We start from the raw sequence: 15,007 nt of genomic DNA, 5'->3' as shown, positions 1-15,007 counted from the left end.
TGGTTATCCGGGGGCGGTTATACAGCGAGAGGGTTGAAAAATTGACGAAGATTCATCGTTTCGTTACCCACAAAACGCAAACTAGACAAGTATATTTAACCAACTAACGGCCTTTCAAAGCTCTGCCCTGGGCGGTTATTACATCCGCTTTGTTATCTCGGATTGCAGGATCCTTTCATCCTCGAAATGAATAAATTTTTGGCAACTTCAATAAGATCAAAGAGCCGCAGGTGCTCGCCGCGCGTACTTTATGACATAAATAAAAATAAACAATGAAAAACTGAACTCTCGCGAGATCGTATTTCGACATAAAACCTGCACAAAAGATTTGACAATAACCATTGTACAGTAGGTATCACGTGATAGCTTTTATTTTTAAACACAGGATGCCGGTCAGCGCCACGTCGACAATTTTGGGGAAATGTTGAGTGTTGAAAAATTCGTGACAAAAATTTCCGCACAGGAAACACCGGCCGCGGATTTACGTTCCGTTACAATAATTCAAACTTCTCTCGATACCGCGCGGATATTTGCGGCAAGCATAGATCGTACAACCTACATAACGAATATTACGACCGGATGCTCGCTTGCGTGTAAGGTAAACGCGTACAAAAAAAAAAAAAGAAAGAGTGAAAAATATCCCCGATAGAACATTGTCGAGGCTGCGCGATCCCTGCAGTTTCGGTACGTATAAAAATTTATTTCCACATTCAGTACGGTATACATATTTTTCTCCGCAACGAAAGTGTGTCCCTTTCCTTTTCCTGGCCTCGTTCCGTACCCAAGGATAAAAAAAACCTCGTGTACTCAGCCTCTGAATATACATCGGTGTACAAGTCAGAATTTTCCTCGGCTTTGCCAAAATTGGCCAATAACAGCTGCGATTGAACCCGTTTTTTCTTTTCTTTTTTCTTTTTTTCTTTTTTTCTTTCTTCTATACCGGAACTCTCATCCGATTGAAAATATCTTCACCGTGGTAGAAATCACTCCAAGTTTAATTGTATCGCGAAGTATTATTATAATTTTCTATATCCGAATTGCTTTGTCCCCCGTTAATTAGGCCTTGAGTAACCTGCACCGCAGTAATAAGGCAGGTACTTGAAAGAAAGAGAGAAGTAGAGAAGTGAGAGTGAGTTTTGGCAAATTTGATTTTAACGAAGGACTTGAGTCAACTTTTTTCATTCGCCACAGTGCTCGCTAATTCGCGATCTCCTCCATATTCCGAGTGAATTTATTACGGAAACCCCGATGCCGTAAAACTTCCCTTACGATTGTATCGAAATCTGTCATCGTGCATTCGTTATTCTCTCTAAAGAAAAAAGAAAGAAAACCGATCCTTTGTTCCGACGTGAAGAATAAAATGTAAATGGAGACAGATAGATTAAAACGATTTTCAGAAAGGCTGAATTAAGACATTTTCTTCGTATCACAAACCTTTTCTCGTCGCTCCGAAGAACTCGACACTCGTTTGGAAAATATAATTACAACCACGTGACGGAGTTCTCCAACCGTTTCACCAATTTATATTTATAAAAGTCGACTCACTATCAGCGGTCCCCTTAATTACATTCTCCTTGAGATGCTCAATGCGAGTGTTATACGCGTAAGGTATACACCCATCTACACACGTACCGTTCGTCTGTATTCGGTAATGAAGTATCAATATTTCACAAAGGTACATTTTTCCCCGGCAATATAACCAGAGACAGAATTAACGTCACGTGGAACCTGGACTCATTAAGCAGCCGACGCGGAGGCGGATTATACAATTTATCTTTTTTCCTTCCCCATTTTCCTCGGTTATCTTTTCTTTCTTTTCCTTTTTCAACCGCTTAACGTCGACCTTGAGAGGACCTTGTCGCAAATTCACATCACCGAGGTCGATTACTGCACATCGTCTCTCCCATATCATAATCGTCTTCATTACTGTTATTGCGAGTGTTATTATCGACGTTATTATCATTATTGTTATTATTATTACTATGACCGACACTACTTGTCAGAAAGAAATGTGACGGTACTCGTTTCTCCGCCAACCCTCCCACCTTCCTTCTCTCTTCTCTCTCCAAGCTAAAGCGCGCGTGACGTTTAAAAGCTCGCTTAACGGTATGACGGACCTTAACCTTAACGAACAATTTTTAAGGGGTAAATGGGGTGGAAAAACCTCCCTCCCAAGTAAAAAAAAATGAAATACGAGAATCCGCCTGCGGGTGGTTTTTTGATTATATGCGTGGTTGTTGTTGTTTTTCTCTTTCTTTTTCTTTTTTTCTACTATATACGAACATTGCAAAATATCCTGCGGGCTATTGCCGTTTTCGATTATAAAAAGCTGGATTTGACAAACGAGTAAATGAAAAGAGAAAAAATGAAATACATGAAACAGGATTGAAGCTCATCAACACCGCACGAGTCTCGTAGTTCAATTTGAATGACGTGTGAAATAGACGGCTAATCGCATCAACGAGCAATGAAAAATATTCACCTTTTTGTTGTCCATGTCGGGCGTTGAACTCGTCACCGGCTGGTCCAGCCTGAAACAGAAATGACAATTACGCCTTAATTAATTTTTCTTTCAATTTCCATAAGCCACTTGTTGTATAAAAATAAAAAAAAATAAAAAATTAAAAAAAAAAAGAAGTAGCGTAATTATTCTCGAGGAATGGTATTTCGGGATTGAAAATGGCCTGATTAAAACGGATGTGTGAGAAAACATACGAACAAGTCCGAAGTCTGAGAGGCGAGCTTTGTACCCAGCTTTCAAGTTGTCAGCAACAAAACAACGCGGCAGGGGGTTAATAAGTTTGTATTATATGTGTGCGGGAAGTTTGCAGACTGAACTGCAGAAGGCAGCACAACCGCGCCCAACCCCTTTCGTGTAATTAACAACCCTGTTGTTGAGTTCGAACTATTATAAGTAAGACCACCAGACGAAAGGGAAAGTCGGGCGGTTGTCTCGATCATTCTTTGTCTTCATTAAAGTCTCGTGGGTTATATGTATACAAACCAGAAACGGAGGGTAGATTAGCCGTCGTATTATAGGATATAAATTGATAACGCAGTCACGAGAGGGAAATTTTAGGGAAATTGTCACACGAAAGAACTAGATTTTTCTTTCTTTATTACCGATAAAAACATACTTGGTATTACCGTAGAAGTAATTCGGCCGTCAGTTTTCGCTTCCTTTACCACACAGAAACGAAACGCGGGTCCTTTCATCGGAATTTTATTTTAATAAGGAAATGCAAAATGCATAATTATATTGTGGCAAGTATACGCGAATCGAATTTTCAGGCAGCAGTGCAGCATCGTTACGAATTGCGATTAATCCCACGAATACTTTCTCGACAATTTGTTCTTTCTTTTTCTTCTTACCTCTCTGTCACTTCTTCATTATATTTTTCCTTGTGATTTTCACAGAGTTTACAAGTCTAAAGCACAGAAGCTACGATGCGCGATGCCTTAATAAGCTTTCATAGTCCTCGCTATCCCGTTATCGTCTCAAATTTATCGTTTAAAAAAAGCGAGCCGATATTGTGGAACTACAAACGCTTTGAGTCAACCTTAAAGGTTGGGTAGGTAAAACCTAAAGCTTCTTAACTTGAGTTTCCTTGCAAGGAATTAATAGACCGACGCCGCGACGCGACGGAAGTTAGTAAGAAAATAAGTTACTATTCAGATGGTTAATGAAAAACAAAAACCGCAAAGACGGTAACAACAGCAGCAGAATGTTCACTGGGGGACAAATCTTGACATCATATTCAGCTCTGCGTTATTGTAGGAAATGAGCGGATAAATTTCAAAGGGATTTCCACAACTACGGAATAGTTGGACAAGGTGTACGCGGGAGGCAGAAAAACGACGTCGAACGCCGCGACGCTTATTGTTCGCAAGGTCTTTGATCCTGCTCATTTTTTCTTTCCTTCGCAGCAATTTCTTCTTTCCTTTTTTTCTCTTCTCCTGCTTTCGTTCGATTTCTATTTTTTTTTTTTTTTTTTTCTATTTCTATTTGTCCTCGCAGTTCTTCCTCCTCCTCCTCCTCCTCGAGAAAATCAATTATTGGTTCGGCGGTTGTAGGTGTATACACCGGGTTATAGCTACACGATGACTCGTAACCGATGACCTGAAAATTTATTCGGTAAAGCTGTTGTACTTGACCCGAAATTTTCCCGTTCGAGATTAAAGCGAATTATTCAACTTTTCTTAAACTTTCAACGTTAGAAAAATTTTCTTCAGCTACCCCGGAAAGATTAGCACATAAATTCTCGAGCCCACGTCACATTGTATACACGTATGCGAATATATATATATATATATATATATATATATATATATATGTGTGTATGTGTATGTATATGTATATTATACATACTACAGTGTATCCACGCATGACGTCGTTTCGTTATATTTCATTTTATTCTTTCCCGTCTCACCGACGCGTCGCGACTCCTCCCACCCTCCAGCGGCATATTGTAAAACCTTTCACATTCACCCCGGCCACCGTGAGGTATAAATTCGATAAAATCGGCTCAGAAAAATGACTGAACGTCGTTCGGATCTGCGGAAAAAATTTCATACCCCGCGTATCCTATAGTCGCTTATATTGTTGCGTATATTATTTTTTACAAGAACGATACATAATACGGGCAATTTTAAAACGGATGTATGTTTTCACGAGTTATTCTTTTTTAATATACATCTAATTTCTTAAATTTGTTTGTTTACATTTTAGATTTATAATTGGAAATTATGAAATCCCACTATGCAAGAGACAGGTAAAATCGGGATCTTGAAAATTCAAAGATATGAAATATTAATACAAAGAATCTGGAATCTTGGCAAGTGATAAATGACTTCCAATACATAATTTGAAGACAGAAGCCGCTGAAAAAAGAAAATTATAAAATAGCATAATCGAAACAACTGCAGACTACCTACATTTATACGAATGGAATGTTAAATGGAGTTTTGAAACGGAAAAAAAAGTCTAAAATTTTTAACATAGTAACGCATATACGATACAGGTAATTAATTACTCGGACAATTAGTGACTGTGAATTGAATCGCGAAACGTTAATTCGTACACGTATACAGGTATAGTACACGTGTATCTTTTTTCCACGCTTGAGTAGCTCGCACACGCTGTGTCTAGAGCAATTTTCGAGTTGTCTCATTGTCTCGTCGATCATGGAATCGTGCACAGAGTGTATTTGCACGAACTTCACGTGGAGAAGTGCTGCCCGCATCCCGCGAAAAGAATTTGAAGAAAAAAAAAATAAATAAATGATAGAATAGAAGAGGATGAAACGCAAACATGTTGGGGTAAAAGTAGAAAAAGAGAAGAAAAAAGAAACGACACTCTCTGGTAATTAATGCCGGCTTGCTCTTTGTTTCTAGCATTTTACCGTTCTGCTTCGTCGTCCACGATGCAACGGTGAAACTTCTCTTATCCCTTGATAGGCGAACGAGTGCGCGTGCATATTTTCCTGAATTCTACGGTGTGGTGTACCCAGGCGTATTGTAGGTATGGAGGGCAGACTCCTACGTGGTGTATCAAGGACGGGGAAATCCAGGTTTGAAAAGAGAATTTGGGACGCGGCAGTGAAACGGCACGTTCAAGTCGGAGATTTTATTTGCTACGTTGATAAAGAAGAGAAATAAAAATGAAAAATAAAAATAAGACGAAGGGGTTTTCGCTAAATTTAGTTTGGTTTGTATTCCATCCAGCAGCAGCGGCAGCAGCGACGAGACACGCCGTCGTTGTACGTCGCTTTTAGTGCGATAAATTGAACTGAAAAGCTTATTCATGTACTTATACGTGTATTTATACACATGTATATGTATATTTATATATAATATGTGTATAAAGCGTGTTAGCCGGGGAATGAAATAAATTAAAGCAGTGAGTTTTCAATCTCGCGTTGCGAAAAATTTCCTTTTACAGACTCTCTGGTGGAAAAAGTTTCCCAACGTAGAAAATGTTCGTTTTCACCCGCGGCAGTGAAATATTTTAGTATGCGTGAAGAGTGCGGGATTCAGCAGGATTATATATCCTTGAAAGAAAACATTTAGTGCGATATTAACGATGCTTTTTAAAAAAAAATGTGCCTACAACAATTTCGTTCGATAATATAAATCTTGTAATTTAACACGTGCGTAAGACAATATCGCGATTTTAATTGGCACTTAACACAAATTGTGAAACCTCCGCATAACTAAAACAACACTACCGAAGTCTGAGTGTATATTACACGAGAGGATACAACATCCTGCCACGATACAATTTCCCCGATGTATTACAATCGTACAGAACAAAGTTAACTGATACATATCGGGGCAAATAAATGATGAAAGTCCGTTTGAAAATTATTTGACCAGTGTCGGTAGCGTTTTATGTGTCGAATAATTCCGGGAATAATTCACGGGACTACGTGAAACATTTTTTCGAGTGTACGAATCAGCGTGAAGAGAGATACCAAGCGCCACATTATCAGCAAGCTTTGATCATTCGTCTTTAACACAAGTAGGTTTTTTTTTTATTCTCAACCTCCTCTTACGTATAATATGTACCTTATAAATCTCGAGTACCTGCCAGGTTTCACCGAAAAGAAGTAAAAAATAAAAAGAAGTAAAAAAAAAAGCCGGAATATTTCTCCCACCTGTAAGAACGGTGAAAAATCCCTCCCGAGTTTTTCGAATCTGTTTTTCGGTAGCCTTTTCCGTATTTTAAATCGAGGCTAATCGCCGCACGGCGAATATTCACCCTGGTCAAGAGCCATGCATTTACCCGAAGGAAATGCCGTGACAGGGTTGGAAAATTTCTGTAAGGGAAAACATATCCACCCTGAGTTGGCGGGATTTCATTTTTAACGTTCGTCAGCCGGGAGCAGAAGAGCCCCACATAAGTAATGAATAAGAGTCAGGGGTCAGTTTCAACGGCGATTTGATCCCCCCACCCCGATTTCAAGAAGTGAATTTCCGAGGCTTTTCGTCCGGGAACGCCAACCCTCGAACCCCGATGCATTATTAATACAAGGGCAGGATCTGACTGTCTGAGCCTTATAGAGTGGAAGAAGCGTGAATATTACCTCCTATTCGCGTTTCGCACGAACGGCTAAAGCGCTGCGTTTCCGCTTCCAACATTATTATGCGATGCGACGAATCGATCGAAACGAATTCGCGCGGATGATTTTCTTCGTATTGTATAACGAAACAGTGTGGTGAATAACGATTTTCTTTGTTTTTAGTCGTTGTGATCGTCGATTTTGGAAAACAGCTTTACAGGTATTTGTCTGGTGGAAGATCAATACCGTTTATTAATACCGTTGCGAAATAATCATTTATTTACGATCAGGATTATATCTGTGGAATTATTCTATATACCAAAGTACGAACATCTATTTGACAATACAAATATAGAAAATACTGGAATTACCTGTACAAACAAATGTTTAAATATCCATGATTCGTTGCGAATTGATTCAGAAGTGTTGAAAATCTCGTTGACTCGTTCGATTTCATTCTATGATTGCTTTCTTTATTCAAATAAAATTAATTGAAACACATTTTTATCTTATCACGTTGAAATCGTTTGTAAGTATTTAATTTTACAACATTGCGTCGATAATGACTACGACGACCAAATGGCTGTATTGATTTGACTACTAAAAGAGCAAAAAGAAAATCTGTTTTAGTGACTTTGTAGAAATTGGGATTCCCGACTGTACTCGTAAATAAAATGAGACATCGTACAGTAAAGTCGAATAAATCCGCTAGATCATCAACAATTTAAAAATATTCTACATAGATTTTTTTACCTTACGAATATATTAATTCAATAAATACTAAATTAACGAATATCATGATAAATTTAACGAAGAGTATCGATTTCCGACCAACCAGCCTCCTCAACAATCCTCGACTGATTGTGAACTGATTTACAGAATAGAAACTGATCCGAAGCATTTTTTCACCCTTCAGCCGAGTACAGGCGAAAGAAATCAACGGACCTATCGACTATCCGCAATTTATGACAGAAAGATATTTCCGCTTTTCCAATTCATTAACCGCGTGTCGTCTTTCCCCTCGGACATTTATCGATTATTCTAGTAGTTGGCTGCCATATCGGGTTGGCTATTTGACTGCGACCGTCCGGTTGGAGATGTGCAATCAACTTGTGAACCCGGAAAGTCAGTTGAATCAATAATTAACGAATAGAATCGGTAGGAGTTTCATTTCCCCCTTAAATTCATTCTTTTCAGTTAGAAATTTTATAAATTTGGCGACTGCCCGTGACCGTTTCATAAAAACGAACTTAATCTCCCAAAAATTTTTCCGAACTGTGTAGAAAGGAAACAACAGAGGACATAATCGATTAGTAAAGTATCGTTGATACTCCACTCTTACAGCTCCTTTTTCACTTACCCACTTATTCATTGATTTATTATACGAATATCGCGATATCGCACACATGATTCAAGTATCCGTAGTGAAAAATGCATCATCGATAGAATACCGTCCTGCCTCGATTTCAATCCCATAACTTTATTCCTCATCTCCTACGACCGTTTGCACACGACGAGCCTGTTATGTCCGCGTTCCTCAAACGATTTGCGACTGAGTTCAAAACCGCAAGTTCGTTTCCCTCCGTTTGATCATAGAGATCGAGATATGACCAAATTTCATCTAGGAAATACGTTGCTGCAGCGACTATCGCGAGTCCATCGTACTCTCCATCCGTCTTCTGTAACGTCCCTCAAGACATTCTCTACAAATGATATGAAATAAAAAAAAAAAAAAAAAAGATAAAAAAAAACGCGATACAACATGACGTGATAGGTTTCTAAAGTCTTCAACAATCGAACATTCTTCGCAACAATGTCGAACACACGGCGTCATCAATTCTCTTCGATACGATCTCAACCTGCATCACTAATTTCGTTCTTTAAAACCGTATAGCTTTCTTGCTTCATTAATTTTTTCCGCTACACGTACGTTCTCGAATCTAAAATTTATCACATAATAGGATTCGAATCGAGCGAGTTGTAGTGAGTTTCTTCAGACGGTTACGATGTTACATTATGTAACAAGATAATAAGCGACGTTTTTTGCCTGGGTTACACACAGGACTTTACGATTCAACTCTGGCCACGTTATTGACTTGAAAGTGTTTTTCTCTCGTAAGTAAGTGTGATCTATCAGTCTGAATACTATAAAATTACCAAAAGTTTGTAAATAATCGAGACAAATGTAGTTCAAAATGGAAACGAAAGATCGAAAACAGGAAAATTGAAAAATCGAATTAGTAAATGCGGGAAAAAAGTGCTACTTTTTTCTCCACCGATGAAGGGGCAAAAAGTAAGGAGGGAATAATACGCCGATTTCGTCCCGCTTTTCGGGTCAATAAAGTGAACATTATACAATTGAGTCGGGAATAAATGCGTCTGCAAAAAACGAACGAAGAGGCTGACGCGTAAAGTACGCGTACCTGTTATAATTGAGTAATGCAAGCGTATCCGCAAGTTCCAGCATATTTCCGGTCCCTTCCGCTCGACTTCCCTTCTTCCGCCGTTTCTCGCCTCTGCCACGCGTTCGTGCCGAAAACAGGAATCGCAAGACCGTACAACCTACAACCGTGCGGAAGGACGAACAGGAGGTGCGGTACATTTTAGTAAGCCGGCACACGGCAAAATTTTACCGAACCAGATGCAGACGTTGCGCGAAGGGTTTTCATTTTTTGTTTCGATTATTCTTTTATCCCGAGGCTGAGGACTGATGATAATAAAACTACGCCTCACACGCGATACATGCACAATAAACTGAGGCGCGAAGACGAGCCGGTGTCTGATTACTCTCAATTTATTTCAACAATTGGATTGTCACGTTTGTTACTACCCGTCACGCTACTCGTTTCGCCTCTAACTATTCAACCTTTGGCGTTGACAACGAATTCCTCGTTGCATGATAAATTCGAGCGAAGCATCGACAATCTGCACGGTAAAAAGTTGTGCGGTCGAATCTCATTGATCGAAATTTACAGCTGAAACTACGATTGACCCGAATATAGCAACGAATTTGGTGTAAAAACTCGCAGTTATCGAAACTCCGGAATGAGTTGAAGTTTGAATAAACTTGAAAGCTTTCGGTGATTGAAATGCCTGTGTATTTTAATCGTTCAAAGTTTTCTCTCTTTGGAATTTCGGGCCATTTGGTAAGTTCTCTAATTTTTCGATCGATCAATTTCTGTACACTAATTCTTCGCGTTCTTTAAAAGTACAATCTCATTATCGATATTCCGGAACTTTTTACAAATACTTGACCATTTTCAATCCGTGTAATGAATGATCGGATGACTGAACTCTTTAATCGGATTAGAATTTTCTGCTTCGCAGTGAAATCCACTGTAATTCAACGGGGATTTCGGAGAAATCGATTGAAAGATAAAATCAACGATGCTTAAAAAATTCGCACGTTTCCTTTTCAATTCAACTCTGAACGAACGAACAACCGGAAGCACACAAACCTCGACACAAACGTTCCGTACATCTGTGATAATTGATGCAAAAATTTTATGCAATTATGCAGCAGCGTATTATATCCGAATATTCAGTTTGCATGAAAAAAAATGCAGATTTCGCACCACTATTGAGCGTGGAATTTCACGGTAAATTAAACAGGAATATTTTATGTGTGTGTATTATATTAAATATATTATCACGGATGATTGATTTCAACGGCGTGGAATTTACCGATTTTATTTAATGGATGTGGTAGAAACAAGGCATCGACGATGATACGTACGTACATCGAGAACTGGATGAAAAGCTCGAGTTGAGTGAATACCTCGTACGTATAAACTTGACAAAACATCGAAATTTGCACAACGGAGGAAACCAATACATCGCCGTTCGAATGTATTTTTAGCCCATCCTCTCCGCTCTCCTTTCTCCTCACTCCACCAACCGCCTCTTTCTCATCCCCGACCCGCGAAGCCGGAGCTGGTTGAACATCACCTCGGGCACGAGGTTCTAGCTGTTGGTGCTAAGATAACAAGTCGAGAGATAGGATAACACGCGTTAGGTCGGAATTATGGTAACATCGTCGTGACATTAGGGGGTCAGGTATATTTTATCGTTTTAATTATATACCGCGGCAGCAGCAGAGGCTGCGCGATTTTTGTTTATAGTTTATAGTTTACACCGCTTTTGCGCGGAAAATTCTATCCGAAATTTGTTAATGAAGTGGATACTCGAACGAGTGTAGATTACTGAAACAGTAGCTGGATTTCCGAACTTTGTATCTCCACAAGCGATTGTTCGATTTGGTTGGGATTTAGTTTGATCAAAAGTATTCGTTTCGAACTTCGTTTGCGAAGTTTTTCATTGCTATGAATTAATTAATAGAACGCATTACGAATGGCAATAAAATCAAATATATCGGCTGAAACCGATTTGCTTCAATTTTGTAAACAGTATTTTTGAATAGTCTTGATAGGAATGGTCGACGTTGTCATCAACAACAATGCTTCCTAACAATTACTTCTGAGTTAAAAAATAACGCAAATGACAGTTCTGTCTATTAATTACACTTGAATCAGAAAGATCTCAATCGAAATGAATAATTTTTTGCCGAGAGATGAATTCCGAAAAAAATTCACCCTCTCTTTCAGCCCTCTTTTCTACTTGTATAAAAACACCCTTTGAAGCTTCGAATTTCATTGTCTGTCGAGCAGGTGGAACTTTTCGAGTCGCATTTCGAAGCGCGGTCACACAATAGGTTTCTAATCGGAACTCGGAACCCGGCAGCAAGCAACTAATCAGAATTGCACTAGACGTCAGTATCACGTGCGGCATGCATGCGACGCACGCATTGCGGCATGGTAATAACATCAGCAACAGGGGCGAGGTTGAAGTTGCGAATATGAAAAGTTCCGAAAGCGCCTAATTGCCTAATTGCGAATTATTTGGTAGCGAAACTTCAAGTAAGGAAATCAAACTTTGAAGTAACGACAAAGTTTCGAATGGTCGGAACCCCGACGACGGCTCAAAGTTCCGAAATTCAAGTTAAGATAGAGCAAATTTCCAAAAAGTAAACTTACGACGGAGCAAAATTCCTAAAAATAAAATTCCGATAGAGTAAAATTCCAAAAATTAAAATATACTCACACATCGTAGTTTACTCAACGAGTGGTTATAAAAAAATCAATAAAACCGAGAATCAAAATAACCAGGATTCCAAACGTAAAAATATCGAAAATCCAAAACAAAGAAAGGTCAAAGTGGTGAAATTTGACCAAGATAGAAATTCACAGAATTGAAAATCTTGGATCATTCGGAATTTTGATGTTTCAGATTTTCAAATTTTCTCACTTTCGGATCTTTGACTTGTCGGAGTTATGCCCTTCCGGAATTTCACCCGTTCGGAACTTTGTACTTTCGGAAATTTGAACGACGGGTTTCGGACCATTCTAAACGTTGATATTTCGTCAAAGTTTGATTTCTTTACTTTAAGTTTCGCCACCAAATATTCGGAATTTCGACTACGCCCCCAGGAACATGCGTGCTATGTACTGACATTGAAACAAGCTTTGATAGACCAATTTCAATAAAAGAAGCTGCACGATGCCGCCCATTATTATACGACATGGCGTATACTCGAAGGCACAAAAGGGTAAAGAAGAAAAAAAAGGAACTTGTTGAGAGGGCTTTACACACATCTCATATACAAGCGGGAAGGATCTCCAAGATTTATAACGTTGTGTGTGTGCGTCTTTTTGTAACGTAAATTATTTTTCAAAAAGAAGCATCTCTGAAAATAATTATAAACCCAGAACAGAAAATTTGATATTCGCGGATTTTGCAGACAAAAAATACCGATTTTATTCAAACATTTTATTAAGCATTTGCTTGGTGATAAAACCGTTAAACTATAATATTCGTTTGTTCAATTCTAATGAATTTGAAGCTTGTTTCACGTCAGATCAGAAGTTCTCAAGTTTTTCCGTTATCAGAAAAAGTATCGCACGAACGTTGTTAAGTATTGATTCAGTACAATCTGTAAAGAAGTCAAATCACAAAATAAACATGCATTGAATGATCAGGACTGGACAAACGATGCAACTTGTAAGTTTAAAAAACTGAACCCCAAATAAAAAGGGCGTTCCCATGACAAAAGTCGACTAAACCAATCTCAATTTCACGTTTCAAGCTCTATTTTCGTGATATATTGCTTGTTTGAATAATTGAATAATATAAATAACATGTAATACATTAGCCAGACGACTAGAAAAATCTACGAAGGCATAAATAATTCTACTCTCCGTTCCAAGCTGGAATGTCACGTTGACGTTGTCGACGAAGAAGCAAAGGGAAGAGAAGCCAAGTGAAAATAAGAAAGAAACACGACCGTGGTTGCGGTTATCGACGGAAACGGGATTTGGTCCGGTGTCAAAAGTGTAGAAAAAGCATCGTCTCCGCCGCACGATTAACGAATTTTTCACATCAGCACGACGTTCGAAGGTTTGCTTTTTAATCAACCCGCGACGTTGAATTGGTTCGAATTTGAACCGTCGACAAAAAAAAAAAGAAATAGAATAAATATTTTTTACACCAAGTATGGTTATATTATTTCATTTTTCCGCGACGTTGGATCCTTAATTAACACAGGAAAATGCATGTGCGGTAGGCGGTACGAAAAGCGAATTCGTGCAAGCGATTCTTTCCAACGGATTCACTCGAACACGCTTTCATTCGATGCGCAAAGATCACTTTCCGAACGAGGCATCACCGCATCGGAGAGTGCGTTTCGCTCTCGACGCACAAATTTCCAATCCTCTACAGCCAACCGTCCAGCCAATGAAACAACGAACCAACCCTCGGCTCCGAACCTGCATCACTAAACTGCTCGTTTGTTTGACAAACAATCGGATCGAGCCGTGAATTATTTCAAGTGCCTCACTTTGCGAACAGTCATTCGACAGAGAAGGGGAAAGAGAGGTAAAGAGAGAGAGAGAGAGGGAGAGGGAGGCTGATCCCCCTGCAACGATCAGAGTATAATAATTCGCGACCACAAGGAAAGAGGATCGCATTTTCCAGACGTGCGAAAAATAATTTATATTCCTTGGAGCTTCAATTTCCAACACGGAGCGATAGGGAGAAGAAGAATTCAAAAAGATCATGCTTGAAATGAATAGCTCGCGTTTGCCACAAACCGATGTAATGTAATCGCACGAAAATTGTAACGAATCGAGCGACAAAAAAGTGAAAAATTAACAAGTAATGAGCGAAAAAAAAAAAAAAAAACGGAATGACAGCAGAGAAATAGAAGCGATGTAAGGGGGAAAGAAACAAAGCAAACGACGTTCGTCCTGCGATTTCTCTTCTTCAATTATTCACCCTGCGAACCGTTTCCTCCGACTCTGTAAATATGTATAAACATATATTTACACACACACATATTGTTCGGCACATAATGACGTGGGCACAGAGGCCGAACATCGCAGTCATCGGTGAGTCGCGATCATCGAGTGAAGAACGCGAGGAGAGAAGACACGTAAATTAAATGCGTCGTTTTCCACCGATCGGATATGATTCTGATAACAAATGAACGATGACAGGTGAGCAAACCTTTTCCGCCTACAAGTTCTCCCCCCACCCCCACCGCCACAACCAACAAAAACCCACGCGCTTGTATGATGAAAATAATTAATTATAAGATTCGATTTCCCCGTCGTCGTTTTATTATAGTGGCTGACGATATATATATATGTATACGTATACTGTTTTGAAGGATGGGTTTTGCCTCTCTGCTCTGCTCGGCTCTGCCTGCCAGCCTGCATTATTCCAATCGATCGATAACACGTAATTATCTCGAGGCAATTGCCGCTTCATTTTCGACTATATTTTCCACAACAACAATGCACACTTTTATGAAGCTGAAGTTAGCCGACAGAGTCAGCGGTCAAACGTGTGTTTTTTGGAAATGGAAAACAAAATTTTGAATTTCAGACTTC

The 15,007-nt window shown here is 39.2% G+C and overlaps 1 protein-coding gene across 5 annotated transcripts in view; it reads right to left on the bottom strand.

Annotated features, from left to right (window-relative positions):
* The window catches only part of LOC107227262, a 142,408-nt gene that overhangs the window by 105,284 nt on the left and 22,117 nt on the right, over positions 1-15,007 (bottom strand). For all 5 annotated transcript variants that reach the window (XR_006904975.1, XM_046743409.1, XM_046743412.1 and 2 more), the window contains exon 3: positions 2,483-2,531. Coding sequence is in view for 4 of the 5 variants with exons in the window: in XM_046743409.1 (XP_046599365.1) it covers positions 2,483-2,531 (49 nt within the window). In the remaining variant the exon portion in view is untranslated. The remainder of the gene's footprint in view (positions 1-2,482; positions 2,532-15,007) is intronic.

The sequence above is a fragment of the Neodiprion lecontei genome, chromosome 6, assembly GCF_021901455.1.
Source record: "Neodiprion lecontei isolate iyNeoLeco1 chromosome 6, iyNeoLeco1.1, whole genome shotgun sequence".
Taxonomy (NCBI): domain Eukaryota; kingdom Metazoa; phylum Arthropoda; class Insecta; order Hymenoptera; family Diprionidae; genus Neodiprion; species Neodiprion lecontei.
Note: the sequence above shows the minus strand (reverse complement) of the source record. Positions and strands in the feature narration are given on the sequence as shown.